Below are 15,298 nucleotides of genomic sequence, written 5' to 3' on the forward strand. Positions count from 1 at the left end.
ACCTGGAAGATCATTTTCTTGGTGGTTGTTACTTCAGCTCGTAATGTCAGTGAGCTTCAGTCCATAGTAGTGGATGCAGCTTATACTAAGCTTCATCACAATAGAGTAGTCCTCCGCACACCCCCAAAGTTCCTGCCGAAGGTGATGTCTGAGTTCCATCTGAACCAGTCAATTGTCTTGCCAACATTCTTTCCCCGCCCTCATGCCCACCCTGGCAAACACAGCTTGCACACCTTGGACTGCAAGAGAGCATTGGCCTTTTACGTGGAGCAGACGAAGCCCTTCAGACAGTCCACCCAGTTGTTTGTTGCTTTTGATCCCAACAGGAGGGGAGTTGTCATTGAAAACGCACAATCTCCAATTGGCTAGCAGATTGCATTTCCTTTACGTTTGCCCAAGCTGGGCTGACTCTGGAGGGCCATGTCATGGCTCATAATGTCAGAGCCATGGCTGCGTCGGTGGCTCACTTAGCCTCCATTAAAGAGATTTGCAATGCTGCAACATGGTCTTCAATCCACACATTCACTTCACATTACTGTCTTGAATAGGATACCCGACGCGACAGTTGGTTCGGGCAGTCAGTGCTGTGGAATCTGGGGTTTAGAATCCAACTCCACCCACCTAGGCCTGTTTTATTCTGTTCCAGGCTGCACTCTCAGCTATGTCCTTACCGTTGCAAGGCCCAATTGACCTATGTTTATTGTTTTGGGTGAACCTGGGATACCCCAAGTGTGAGAATAATGCAGCCTGCTTGTCCTTTGAGAAAGCGAAGATACTTACCTAAAGCAGGTCTTCTCCGAGTACAGCAGACTGATTATTCTCGCAATCCCACCCACCTCCCCTTGCAGTTGATATTTGTTTATGCTTTAGACTTAGCTGACAGCTGTCAGTCCGCACATGCACGGCACGCCAGAAGGCTATAGCAAAGTTTTTGTTTTTGCTATGGTTAATGCTGATTCCCTGGCCAACGCAGACGTCGACACATGTGTGAGCATAATCAGCCTGCTGTTCTCAGAGAATACCTGCTACAGGTAAGTATCTTTGCTGTGTTTGTATTGTTCTGGTTCTGTTATGTCTAAGGCACGAGTTTTGCCTTTTATTTCATAGTTCTTTTTCTGTCTAGAGGCTGGAGGTTTTTTTTCTCTGGAAGTCACTCTTTCACTGCTTTGTTATCGAATACTGGCTTGGTTGCTAAGCGCAGAAGCTTGCGGGGCATAACTCAGAGTTCTCTATCTCCTCCTGCTGACGGATGGTCACAGCCCGTTTGGACTGATCCTTTGGGACTAAAGGAAAGGAAATTATTACGCAATGAACTAATTTTTCTTTCTATAACTGTGCACTTGTACATAGGTATCCATATGACACCTGACTGGGGTATATTCAATAAACGAAAGTAGGTGCTTATTTCCTTTATAGAATACTGGGTTAACAAGTATAAATTGTCATATTATTTAGGAGGATTCCCGGACCCCAGCCCATGAACCTGACCTCAGAATTGTTTTCTTATGAATGGCAACGATTCTTGAACCACCGAGTACACCAGTAGACAAGGAATTCGGAGGCTGGAGGGAATGGGAGGAGAGGTCACATGCCTAAGAGACTTTGCAGGGGTAGGTTTAGTGAAGAAAGCCCTGAGGAAGATGAATCTCCTTGTATTAGCAGCCAGTATGTAATGGCCCCAGCAGGTTCAACGAAGTGGAGTTCATGACATGACCCGTAGGGCTGGAGGAACCTACTCCTATGGAAGTGGACATGCCTGAGATACAAATGGATACAACTTAACTTTCTGGTTGACAGCTATGAGGCAGGGGATAGTGCCTTTTATGTAAGAAAACTATCCCAAGGGGGAGGAGCTGTCAGAGGTCTCTTAGAACTCATAAAGCTGGGAGAGCCCAAACCAGAGGGGAGACTAAAGAAAGTATTGGATTTTTCCAGACTTGATTTGCATCTTACTTGTAGACAATTAAAATCCCTTGATTTTAAGTTGTTGGGGAAGAAATCCAGGTGTTGGAACTTATCTTGTGGACTTTACAAACTGATGATTGGATGTCTGTTCAACCTGAGTTGGAAGGTGGCCCAGAATCAGGACCTTGGGAGCAGTCAGCAGGCTACAACACACACTGGCCCGCTTGTGCCATCTAAGGTTGCAAATCTGTCCTGAAGGGAGAATGACCCTTCTTGGTAGAGCATTGGGACCTTATCTTGGACTACTGCATGGGTCTCACAAGTGTGTGGACCTGAATTGCTGGTAGAGGACCCCCTACAAAAGGCATGTGTGCGCTTTGGCACGAGCTTGTCAACATTCACAGAGCTGATATAAGCATGTCTTTTTGGGAGATATGTGCATAACATAGTATTCTATAAATATCCTGGTTGACATTCAGAATAATTTAACCAGCCAGAAACGACTGATGACCAGTTAAATCACTTGTTTGGGGCTATCCATTAATTTTCAGCAGCACTTAACCTATTATTGCCACTGAAAATTAGTGTTGAGCACCTAAGAGGACTTGGCTGGTTGAGTGCCAATATTCAGCACTAGGGTAACAGCATAAATGGAACTGCATAAAACACAGTCCTATCTTAACCAATCATGGGTTTCCACATAAAGTTCTGAATATTTACTTAACTAGCTATGCTTTATCTGGTGCCACATAAACTGCATGTTCAGTGCCAAAGCCTGAACATGGCCCAACATTGAATATCCAGGAATAACAACACCACTAGCTAATGTTTACTCCTATGTGTGTAACTGGTATAAATGATCTAGAGATGGGAGTAACTAGTGAGGTAATTAAATTTGCTGACGACACAAAGTTATTCCAAGTTGTTAAATCGGAGCTTCCCCCGATCACTTGCATCGCTCCTGCACCCCACTCCTCTCGTTCACACCTTGCCAGGGATCGGGATGGCAACTGCTGTTGTACCAAGGCAATACTTCAAGATATTGAGACTTTACAGTAAAAAGTCTCAAGAAGCCTGACAGCAAAAAAACCAAAGTAAAAACTAAATAGTTACTGTAGGAGATGAAGGCATTTTCAGCAGGAGAAGCGTGCCTTTAAAAGAGCCTTCTGCACTGTATTTGATCAAACCAGAAAAGTTAAACTTGTGAAGAGGCAGATTTGTGTTGGGTTAATCAAACCAGAAAGGAAAAGTGAATCAAGTTTCTCTGCTTGTATCAGTCGGGATGTTAACTGGTCTGCACACAGGGAAGCTTTTTAGCAAAGAAAAGCAATGTTTGGGATGGTTTAAGTGCATTTATTAGAAGAGGTGTCTGTGAAAAAGCAGAGGATTTAGTGGAAGTTTAAAACCAGTGTTTAATACTACTTGCTACTACTTATCATTTCTATAGCTCTACTAGACCACATTCCAAAGAGCAATTGAGTCAAGTACCTCCCTATTGTCTTTCAAGTACTTTTCCCTGATCAAGAGCAACCCCACTCTCTGGGTCAACTTGTTAGTAACCAAAGACAACCAGAGAAGTCAGAAGGAGAAACTGTTTTTGTTCTTGTATTGGCAAATCTGTGAATACTTTTAACATAGTAACATAGTAGATGACAGCAGAAAAAGACCTGTACGGTCCATCCAGTCTGCCCAACAAGATAAACTCATATGTGCTACTTTTTGTGTACACCCTACTTTGATTTGTACCTGTCCTCTTCAGGGCACAGACCATATAAGTCTACCCAGCACTATCCCCACCTCCCAACCACCAGCCCCGCCTCCTACCACCGGCTCTGGCATTTTAAGGAAACATAAGAAAGATTAAGAAATGAAATTAGCTTAAAGTGACTGTCGCAGAATTGATCAGAAACTCTGAAGCAGAATATCAGAGTGAGAAGGAAACGTCCAACCTGAGTTCCTTGTCATGCATGCATGACACCTCCCTGCTAATTACCTTGAAGGTGCTCTAAAGTAGGAATCTTCCAACTTGAGCACTCTGTGTTGCATGTATGACACCTCCCTGCTAATTACCTTGAAGGTGCTCTAAAGTAGGAATCTTCCAACTTGAGCACTCTGTGTTGCATGTATGACACCTCCCTGCTAATTACCTTGAAGGTGCTCTGAAGTTCCCCCCCCCCCCCTTCCCTCTGCCTCCAGCCAAAACCAGAAACAGGAGCCCTGAAGATTCTTTGGGCAAGGAGGGAGAGAAGCAATTAGTTGCTAAGAGACCGACTAAAGGAGGACCCTGACTCAGAACCACCCTTCTCCCTCATCTCCCCCTCTCCCCCATTTCTTCTGTTCATTAACCTATCACTGAAACCTGACCCAGCACTGACCTCTACAGCTTGAAAGGCAAGCTGAAATAACACACAAGACCAGAACACCAGACCCCACTCCAAAGTTTATCACGCATCCAGTCATCAGAACACGGTCTTATTAGTAGCCCACAGTGAATAGAAACCAAAATGAATACCTTCAAACTACTCCTAATAATCTACTCCTCAACACTGATCCACTTAACACTAACCACCCCTCTTGCAGAAAGTAACATTATACGCATACTGCACAATCATCAACGATGGATCAGATACACCATACCTCAACAAACTGACAGCAACTTAAACAAAGGAAGACCACCAACATGCGGACAACCACCATAGAATGCAAAGAAGGGTCCAAACAAACTCACCTCAACAAAGAAACGACAACTAATAAAAGTCCACACAACACCAAACATAGATGACCCATTCCAAACAATCCAAGTGGGCTACATCAACGCCAGATCCGCAGTAAACAAAACAGCAATACTAACAGACTGGATCATGGCAGAAGACCTACTGTTCATCAATGAAACCTGGATCCATGACTAAAAGGACCCCGTAATCCTAGACCTATGCCCTCCAGGATACAAAATCACACATTGGACCAGAAAGGAAAAGAGAGGCGGAGGCATAGCACTAATCTATCGATCCCACTTTACCACCGAAACCACTGCTGAATACATGGCACCTCAACTTGAAATGGCCTCAATCAGAATCCACAACAAAACCCTTCGCGATCATGTGAATTGTGTCCTGTTTTACAGACCTTCAGGTAATTGGAATGAAAGCCAGACTAACTTCATGGACTTATTTCAAACACATGTGTAACCAACTCCAATGTACTAGTAATAGAAGACATCAACCTTCACTTAGAAGACCCAAACTCAATCAACGCTCAAGAATGTAAGGAATTCCTCCAATTATGGGATCTCAAATGGCCACAAATCCAAGCAACCCACGTCAAAGGGCACACACTTGATCTCATCTCACACAAACTTTCAACAGACCAGAACTTAATAATAACAGATATTAAATGGACAGAAGCACCCTGGATTGATCACTACAAACTAAACTTATCACTACACTGGCAGAAGAAGGGATTACATCAAATACAAGAACACACATCCTACAGAACAAGGGGTCACGTAGACACGAAAACATTCTAGGAACAGATGTATAACAATGAATGGACAGCACAAACAGACTCCATATACTACCTCATGGAATGGGATAAAAGATGCAAATGCATACTAGATGAAATAGCACCCTTAAGAACAAGATCTTCACGTAAGCATAACTCGATACCATGGTTCAGTGATGAACTGAAAAAGCTAAAAACACAATCCAGAAAACTCGAACAAGCATGGAAAAAAACAAAAGATGAACATACACTCAACACATGGAAACAATCACAAAGAAAGTACAAATACGCTATAAGACAGGCCAAAAGAGCATACTATAAAATTTAAAATAGGTACAGACTATAAAGACATGAAGAAATTATATCAAATCGTGAACAAACTCCCAGACAGCAACTTGGTCACTACATCAAATACAGACATCCCATCTGCAGATAAACTTGCTAAGTATTTCAACGAAAAAATTGTAAACCTACGCAACATGCTACCTCAGGACAACACTGACATCAAAAACTTCCTTAATGAGTTGGACCCAAACACTGGAGAATACCCGGCTGACCGAACCTGGTCAAATTTTGCCCTCCTCACCGTCGATACAGTTCCACGAGCAATCAGCAGGTTCTCCAACACTCACTGTAAACTAGATACCTGCCCCAACTACTTAATGAAATCTGCCCCTGACCGCTTCATAGTAGACCTCACATCCCACCTAAATTACATGCTACAGCAAGGTCTCTTCCCTAAGGAAAATGGCAATATCCTACTCACCCCAATACCAAAAGACACCAAGAAAAAAACAAATGAAATCACTAACTACCATCCAGTAGCATCCATCCCGTTGTCAGTCAGACTGATGGAAAGCATGGTAGCCAAGCAACTTACAAATTATATAAACAAATTCTCAATATTACACGAATCACAGTCAGGTTTTTGCCCCCTCCACAGCACAGAAACAGTACTACTCACTCTCCTAGCCAAATTCAAGCAGGAAATAGCAATAGACAAAAACATCCTCCTCCTCCAATTCGACATGTCTACTGCATTTGACATGGTAAACCATAATATATTAATAAGATTACTAGATAAGTTCGGGATTGGTGGAAACATACTTAGCTGGGTCAAGGGTTTCCTAACCACAAGAACATATCAAGTAAATTCAAACTCAAACATATCATCACCACTATCACTGATCCTCTTCAATCTAATGATGACCCCACTAGCCAAGTCCTTATCCAACCAAGGCCTTAACCCCTTCATCTATGCAGACGATGTCACAATATACATTCCTTACAAATCTAAACTGACAGAAATCACCAATGAAATCAAGATCAGCTTGAACATCATGGACTCCTGAGCAAATGCATTCCAACTAAAACTCAACAAAGAAAAAACACATTGTCTTATCCTCTCATCCCAACACAATGCAGACAACCCCACAATTATCAACACCCCAGGTTACACCCTCCCTATCTCAGACAGCCTGAAAATCCTCAGCGTTACATTGGACCGCAACCTAACACTAGAAAGCCAAGTGACATCCACAACAAAGAAAATGTTCCATTCAATGTGGAAACTCAAATGCGTGAAACAATTCTTCCCGAGGGAAACATTTCGTAACCTGATACAATCAATGGTACTAAGTCATGTAGACTGCTGCAATGGAATTTATGTGGTATGCAAAGAACAAACATTAAAGAACCTTCAGACTGCTCAAAACACGGCAGCTAGGCTTATCTTCGGAAAAACGCGATTTGAAAGCGCAAACCCCCCTCCGCAAAAGACTACACTGGCTCCCAATCAAAGAACGCATTGCTTTCAAAATCGGCACTGTGGTTCACAAAATTATCTACGGTGAAGCCCCAGGATACATGACAGACTTAATCGACCTACCAACTAGAAACACATCCGAATCAACATGAACGTACCTAAATCTGCACTACCCAAGCTGCAAGGGACTCAAATACAAATCAACTTACACATCCAGTCTCTCCTACATAAGCACACAACTGTGAAACGCATTACCAAAAGCCTTGAAAACTACGTACGACCACCTAAACTTCCGGAAAAAACTAAAAACTAACCTGTTTAAAAAGGCATACCCTACCAATCCAACATAAATGCCTGTTCTCTGCAACACAACAAAACTAAAGTACATAATGGACATAACACAACTCCTCCGTTGTACGATTCCCTAATGTGGCCGTGCCACATGAACTTTATCGTACCACAACAGTACTTTGTATGTGTTTACACCGGAGTCTCCAAACACCTCTGCGGTACTATGTAAGCCACACTGAGCCTCTGCTCAGTGTGTGGCGGCAGCTAAGAAAGCAAATAGAATGTTAGGTATTATTAGGAAAGGAATGGAAAACAAAAATGGGGATGTTATAATGCCTTTGTATCGCTCCATGGTGCAACTGCACCTCAAATATTGTGTTCAATTATTAAATGGACTTGGGGAAAATCCACTATTTCTGGGATACGCAGTATAAAATGTTTTGTACATTTTTGGGATCTTGCCGGGTATTTGTGACCTGGATTGGCCACTGTTGGAAACAGGATGCTGGGCTCGATGGACCTTTGTTCTTTCCCAGTATGGCAATACTTATGTACTTATGTAAATAGGTGGGAAAATGTGGGATACAAATGCAACAAATAAATCGCAAGAGGATTGTGAAAATTTAGAAGAGGACCTTACGAAACTGGGCATCTAAATGGCAGATGAAGTTTAATGTGAGCAAGTGCAAAGTGACGCATGTGGGAAAGAGGAACCCAAATTATAGTTATATAATGCAAGGTTCCACACTAGGAATCATCGATGATACATTGAAACCCTCTGCTCAGTGTGTGGCGGCAGCTAAGAAAGCAAATAGAATGTTAGGTATTATTAGGAAAGGAATGGAAAACAACAATGGGGATGTTATAATGCCTTTGTATCGCTCCATAGTGCGACCGCACCTCAAATATTGTGTCAATTCTGGTCACCGCATCTCAAAAAAGATATAGTGGAATTAGAAAAGGTACAGAAAAGGGTGACGAAAGGGGATGGGATGACTTTCCTATAAGGAAAGGCTAAAGCGGCTAGGGCTCTTCAGCTTGGAGAAAAGATGGCTGAGGGGAGATATGATAGAGGTCTATAAAATAATGAGTAGAGTGGAACGGGTAGACTTGAATCACTTGTTTACTCTTTCCAAAAAGATTAGGACTAGGAGGCACGCAATGAAGCTAAAAGTAGTAAATTTAAAAGGAAAATATTTCTTCTCTCAACATGTAATTAATTTCTGGAAATCGTTGCCAGAGAATGTAGTAACAGTGGTTAGCTTAGCGGGGTTTAAAAAGGGTTTGGACAGCTTCCTAAAGGAAAAGTCCATAGACCATTATTAAAATGGACTTGGGGAAAATCCACTTATTTCTGGAATAAGCAGCATAAAATGTATTGTACTGTTTTGGGATCTTGCCAGGTATTTGTGACCTGGATTGGCCACTGTTGGAAACAGGATGCTGGGCTTAAGGGCAGGGCCGGTCTTAGCAAGTGCGGGGCCCTATGCAGACCAATTTGGTGGGGCCCCGTCCTAGCCCTGCCCCACCCTAACTCCACCCCATTGATAAGATTATTCCATTTTTAGAACATTTTTTTATTTATGAAATTTCAAATAAAGACAAATGAAGCTAAACTTGTACAAAAATACTGATTGAAATAATAAGACAATGCTATCATGAAACCTCCCCTCCCCAGAAATTATTCAGTTCAAGTCCAATTCTCATAACAAAGGAGAATAAAGGAAAAATATTAAGAAAAGATCCAGTAATTTCAAATTCCCCTACTACTCTGTAACCCATCAAACCAGAGAGGCAAGTAGCCACATCAGTTACTAAATAGTTTGAACTGATTGTACCTACTTTATATCAGATTTTGCTACTTCATGATTTCCATTCTCAGATTTTAGGTTAGTAATCTTTTCTTCCTGTGATTGCAGTCTAGCTTCCAAATGATTAATTCGAGGTGTCATATCATTAATTACTGGAAGCAGTGTTTTAGCTAAATCTGCTATTGCCATCCAAATTTTTATCAGGAGAAATATCTGCAGATCTATGTGAAAATAACCCAGATATGTTAGAAACAGCCTCTTCCAAGCCAGAAGATCTTACTTGCTCAGCTTCTCCAGCAACTAATGTTGTTGGGCCAAATCCCTCTCAGGGAGGCAGACATTTCCAACCCTTGCACCGTCCGCAAGCGTCGTTAGATGAGAGAGACACTTCTCCTGATCTCCTGCCTTCATGGAATCCGCTTTCGATTTGGCATAAGTGCACAACTGTTGGCGTCAGCAACGATGGCTCACCTCACATCCTCACCACCTCCGACCAGGCTCCAGCTTTTCCTGCTCAGAGACTCCCGGAAACAGGAAATACATCAGAAGGTGGGACATTGAGCGGGAAGCTGGAGCCTGGAGGTGAGCCGTCGCGCTGCAACTATCTGTCGTCGGGGGCGGGGCCATCGCTGCCTGGGCGGGCTCACTGGCATCGCTCAGTCGCCGGGGTCCAGGGACTCTGGAGCTGACAGCGGGCTCAGCGGGCCCAAGCCGGGGGTGGGCAACGCGCTGGTGGTGGCGGAAGCGGAGTGGCTGAGCCGCGGGAATGGAGATCATCTCAGGCGACTAAGGTGAGCAGCGGCGGAGGTCGGAGCGGAGGCACGAGCGAGGCAGAGTTGAGGTGCGCTGCGCGGGGCCCCCTTAGGCGCGGGGCCCTATGCGGTTGCCTTGGTCGCCTCTGCCTAAGACCGGCCCTGCTTAAGGGACCTTCAGTCTGTCCCAGTATGGCAATACTTATGTATGTAAATGTTGGTACCTACTCTATATAAATACCCCCAAGAGTTCAATCCTTTTATTTAAGGAGCTTCCTCTCTTTCTACTTTGATTCAACTTGTTTTCAACTGCGAAGTGCATGTATGTATTTTTTTATAGATATAAAATGTGTGTGTATGTAGATAGAAATTATTCTCCATGTAGAAATTAATCATCTTACCTTCTCATACCATGACAACTGATTTCTATAGGCCCCTTCAAACCTCTATCCTATCCTTTTGCCATAAAATAGTGCCGTCAGGAGCAGAAATACTACATCTTCTCATCAGCTTTAAGAAATTGCTCTTTTACCATTTCTTTTTCCAGGTGCTCCTTTATACAGTATCAAGTTCTCATTTCATGTGACTGCATTATATAAATCTTACTATAGGTATCCACCAAGGCTACTACCGATTGTTGGGTTGAATTGCAGGGCTGTTTTCTGCATGTAGATTCTTGCTTTGTGGAAGAATGAGATGTTAACTGGACTTCAACTTCCTATGTAACCAGTTATCCCAACCTCTTCCCATCAGTGATGGGCAGGGACAGTCTTGCAACAGGGGTTTTCCTTTCTTCTATTGCATTACTGACATCAATCTTTGGCTCCCTCCACCAGCATTCCACTTACAGCAAAAAAAAAAAATCACAAGTTTTGACAATGGCCAAGCATTGTAACCCTTATAGCACCGTATTGGCTTCGACAGAATTGGTTTTCCTCATTTAAAAGGCAGGCAGTTCTGTCAGCATCAAACTCTAAGCATTTCCATTGTCAATCACTAAACATGAAGATAGTTGTCTTCATCACAGTCAAAATTCATTAAATTCGCACAATATGAAAATTAAATAGTATTGGTCTTTAATCTAGGTCTGCCAACGTTTTTTTAAATACTTACTGATGGTGGCAAGAAAACAGTCCACCAGATGTGTAGGTATGTATATTTTACTAGTCTTTGATCCAGAGGAATTTTTTTCCTACTGGACCTTCACAAATGGTCACTGACTTATTATCTTCTTACCAACATAGTCCAGTATTTATGCCACTTATATGGGGTTTCAAATTTCCTATAAAGAGGTACATCTCAGTGTTCTATCCATCTACCATGCTTAGGCTCATACTTTTATGGCTTCTCTGTGTCCCATGGAGTCACACCTCATAAAAAGGACTTCTTTGTTTCAAGCTGTGCAAAAGCTCCCTGTACAGTGGGAGTTTAATGTACTAACTGCTCTCATTATTTCACTGTTTGAGCCTCTAGTCTACTTTACTCACCCACCTTACATGGAAACTTCTCTTTCTAGCAGCTGTTACCTCAGTTAGCAGAATGAAAACTCCAAACCCTAGTAGCCTAGAAACTATGCACACATTTGTATCATAACAAAGTGGTTCTTTGAACTTATGCCAAGTTATTACCTAAGGAAGTAACACCTTAACACATTAATGAAGAAATAGTGCTTCCTACTTTTTATCCAAACCCTCATAACTCAGACAAAGCTCTGATGCTCTAGACCGTAAGCGGAACTTCGCATATTGTCTTAAACTGACTTAGAAAGTCTATGCTGATTTGCCACCTTTGACCCCAAACAGAATTGGAATACCAGTTGCCAAAAGAACTCTAGAAAATTGGCTGGCATCCAGTTATGTTATGAACAAATTGGTGCTCTAAACACTAAAATCACACTGCAGCTACTATGGCTGTCCTAAAATCTTTGTAGGATACAATTAATAAAGCAGCTACATGTTCCTTGCTTTGTATGTTTATTTCTCACTGCTATTTGAACCAAGCCACAGTAAAGGATTTTTCCTTTGGTAAAGATGTGCTAATCTGTCTATGAGATGTAGCCACACACACACATTTTTTTTCCCTGTAAATTGCTCCTCAAATGTGGGAAAACAGATGTGAGCAGCCTTAAGCTTGGGAATTGTCTATTTATGTGCCTTTATGTGTCCTGCTTGTTGATAGAAGAAGCTTTGTTGATGACCTGTAATAGATGTCTGTAGACAGCAGGATTGATCAGACTTACAATCCCTCCCACCTCCCCTAGAGTTGTATAAGTCCTTGAACTTTGGAACTAGCTGGGGAGATTGCTGTATGAGGGAAGTACCTCACATGCTTAGAATATCTCACTAAGTTGAGCTTTGGGAGAGTTGTTGTGCCCTGATGCCATCTGATGTAATCCATTTGTGTGCCTGATCCTGCTTTCTATGGGAAACATCTGTTACAGGTTAGCAACAGTGCTTTACTCACCACCAGAAGCTGTATGAAGGTTCAAAAATACAGAAAGGCCTATAAATCACTGCTTTGTCATCTTCCCTTTATTGCAAAGAAAAAAGGTGCCCTCTTGGCATTAGTTTTTACAACTCTCAAGAATCTAACGTTAGTGCAGGGGTAAATTCTCTGGTCCTGGAGAGCTGCAGGCCTGTTGGTTTTCAGGATATGTGTAATTTGTATGAGATGCATTTGCATACAAATGCAACAGTATGAATATTTTGAAAACCTTTTTGGCTTGGCACTCAAGGATGAGAATTGCCTATACCTTAAACACAAGTAAAGCAAGAAAATGTGGCATTGTAGGTTGATTTTATGACGTTAAGGTCATTGCTCCAGTGGCAAGCAATATTCCATCTAAGCGGAGTGCATTAGAAGTTGCTCATACGTTTCAGGAGCGTCGCTCACAGATTTTACATGGTTGCTCACAAAAATGTTTGCTTTTTTCTTTGTTCTATATACAGAAATGCATTGCTAATATTAGCGTTCAAAAATGTTGGTTTTTAAAACTTGTTGCTCACACGAAAAAAAATTTGCACACATGGTGGCAAGAACAGAAACTTGGTTTAGCCTCTAATTTTCTTCAGACTGTAGATAGTGCATCAAATATATTTTTTTTTTGGGGGGGGGGGGGGAGCCTGGACCCATATGGGAAGGCCAGGCCTGACCCCAAAAGGGGGTGTACAGGTCCCCCTTCCCATGGTTTCGCTACTGCAACAACTAGAAATCCTTCTCCACCTAACTGATCACTTGAGCCAACAACTGATGAAAACAAGTTAGCAAACCAAACTTATTTCTGATACTACCTGCAAAACTTTTTTTTTTTTGTTACATTTGTACCCCGCGCTTTCCCACTCATGGCAGGCTCAATGCGGCTTACATGGGGCAATGGAGGGTTAAGTGACTTGCCCAGAGTCACAAGGAGCTGCACGGGTCCAGGCTCCCCCCCCCCCCCAAAAAAAAAAATATTTGATGCACTATCTGCTGGTTTGGATGGCGGGGATTCTCAATCCCCGCTAGCAGAAGCCCTCCAGCCGATGCTTGTTTTCTTGAACCGCCACGCATTCCCCCCCCCCCCCCCCCCCCCCCATTTTGCACACATGCTTGGTTTTAGTGAAATTGAGTTTGCATGAGGGAGGTCAACCCTCTACCCCCCCTGGTGTATCTGTGAAAACTGAGCATGCGCAGGGGGTGGACCTTGTGCAGGCTCAATTTCAATTTCACGAAAACCAAGCATGCACATAGAGGAGGAGGGAAGCAGGCAGTGCAGTGGCGCAGGAAAACAGACATCACTTGGAGGAAGGCTCGCCAGCCCATGTATGTGGGGGCAGAGAGGCAGGGCAAAATTGTATGCCCCCCTCCACTTGGGGCTCAGAACCCCTCCCCCTCAAAACCTGAGATCTGGCTATGTGCCTGTGTTATAATCTTTACAATCTTCTTCATGTCTCACAATATATGTGAAAGCAGTGTGTTCCTTATTAGTTGTAGTCTCTAGCTGTCACTGTGTTCTAATCCAAGCCTTAAATATTCAACCCGTCCTTCCCCAACCCACATACTTGGCTAGAACTTCAGGGCTGCACTCAACTTCTGCTCACCTTCAGCTGCCACAGCAGGTTCCTTTTAGCCCCTTTATTTTGATGATTGAGGATGCACCTATATATTAGTGTGAAAGGAGGCAAAAAACAACATAATAAACATTGTTCCAGGAGATTAAGGGCTTGACTCCTTGCTTGGGCTTCCAGAGCTGCAGTTTGACCTGAAGCAGGGCTTGAAATCTCCTGCTGAGAAATTCTGCACTTGGTTTCTCAGTGGTGCATGGCCTGTTTAGGAAAATGAATGTGGAAAGAATTGCAGAGAATGTTGAAGGCTGGATTTGGAAAACTTTTAAGGGGGACTAAGCAGAAAAATAACTTCTTTTCTGAAGTACTGCTTGTGTAGCTTTGATGCCAAGCCAAATTTACCTTCTACTTTATAAGTAATTGTTAAAATACATATATTGAAAAGGTTTTGAATTTCATTCATCAAGTGTTTACAAGACTTGAGGACAGCAAAAGAAGTGACCCTACATTGCTGACTCTTTGCTTTTAGAGGGCACACCAGCTCCCAGGACAGCTGACCCAGGAGCATGATGCTGTGATTAGTCTCTCTGCCTATAATGTAAAGCTGTTCTGGAGAGACGGAGAAGACATCATACTCAGGGTTCCCATCCATGATATTGCTGCCGTGTCTTATATCCGTGATGATTCTGTACACCTGGTGGTGCTTAAAACAGGTATGTTTGGAAAAACATATGCAGACAGTGGCACTTAAAAAAAGGTGATAATGTGTAATATAAAGTCTGGACTGCAGTTTTGTAAACACAGTGATATATTCTACTCTTATTTTTACTCCTGGGATAATTCTGCACATAGAATTTGCCCCCACAATAAAACCCTGGCTTTTCTGTGCCACAGACCCCCACCCCCCACACACACTTCCCTGTAGTTTCATTCCTCAACTAAATTGAACCCCTCCCTAAACTTGATCGCCTTCCTCTTTCCCCCTGGGAAGTTTGATCAGCAGTTTTCTCTGCCGCCACACCGCCCCCCCCTTTCCAAAGTGAACATCCCCCCTTCCCCCCAGTTCTCTCTCCATCTCTCACCCCTCTGCTGGAATGCCTGTCCTTCACACACATTACCATATATATCTCTAAAACTCTCCTCACCCTCCAGTACATGCCCAACCATAGCTCTCCTTCATGGGCAGATGATCGACGGCCCTGCACTGTTCCAAAAAGTGCTCTGAAAATA

At 42.9% G+C, this 15,298-nt stretch overlaps 1 protein-coding gene across 4 annotated transcripts in view; it reads left to right on the top strand.

The window, feature by feature from the left end:
- The window catches only part of CCM2 (CCM2 scaffold protein), a 277,985-nt gene that overhangs the window by 168,500 nt on the left and 94,187 nt on the right, over positions 1-15,298 (top strand). For all 4 annotated transcript variants that reach the window (XM_030196787.1, XM_030196760.1, XM_030196778.1 and 1 more), the window contains one exon: positions 14,598-14,781. In XM_030196787.1, the coding sequence (XP_030052647.1) occupies positions 14,598-14,781 (184 nt within the window). The remainder of the gene's footprint in view (positions 1-14,597; positions 14,782-15,298) is intronic.

Source organism: Microcaecilia unicolor, chromosome 1 (assembly GCF_901765095.1).
Source record: "Microcaecilia unicolor chromosome 1, aMicUni1.1, whole genome shotgun sequence".
NCBI classification, from domain to species: domain Eukaryota; kingdom Metazoa; phylum Chordata; class Amphibia; order Gymnophiona; family Siphonopidae; genus Microcaecilia; species Microcaecilia unicolor.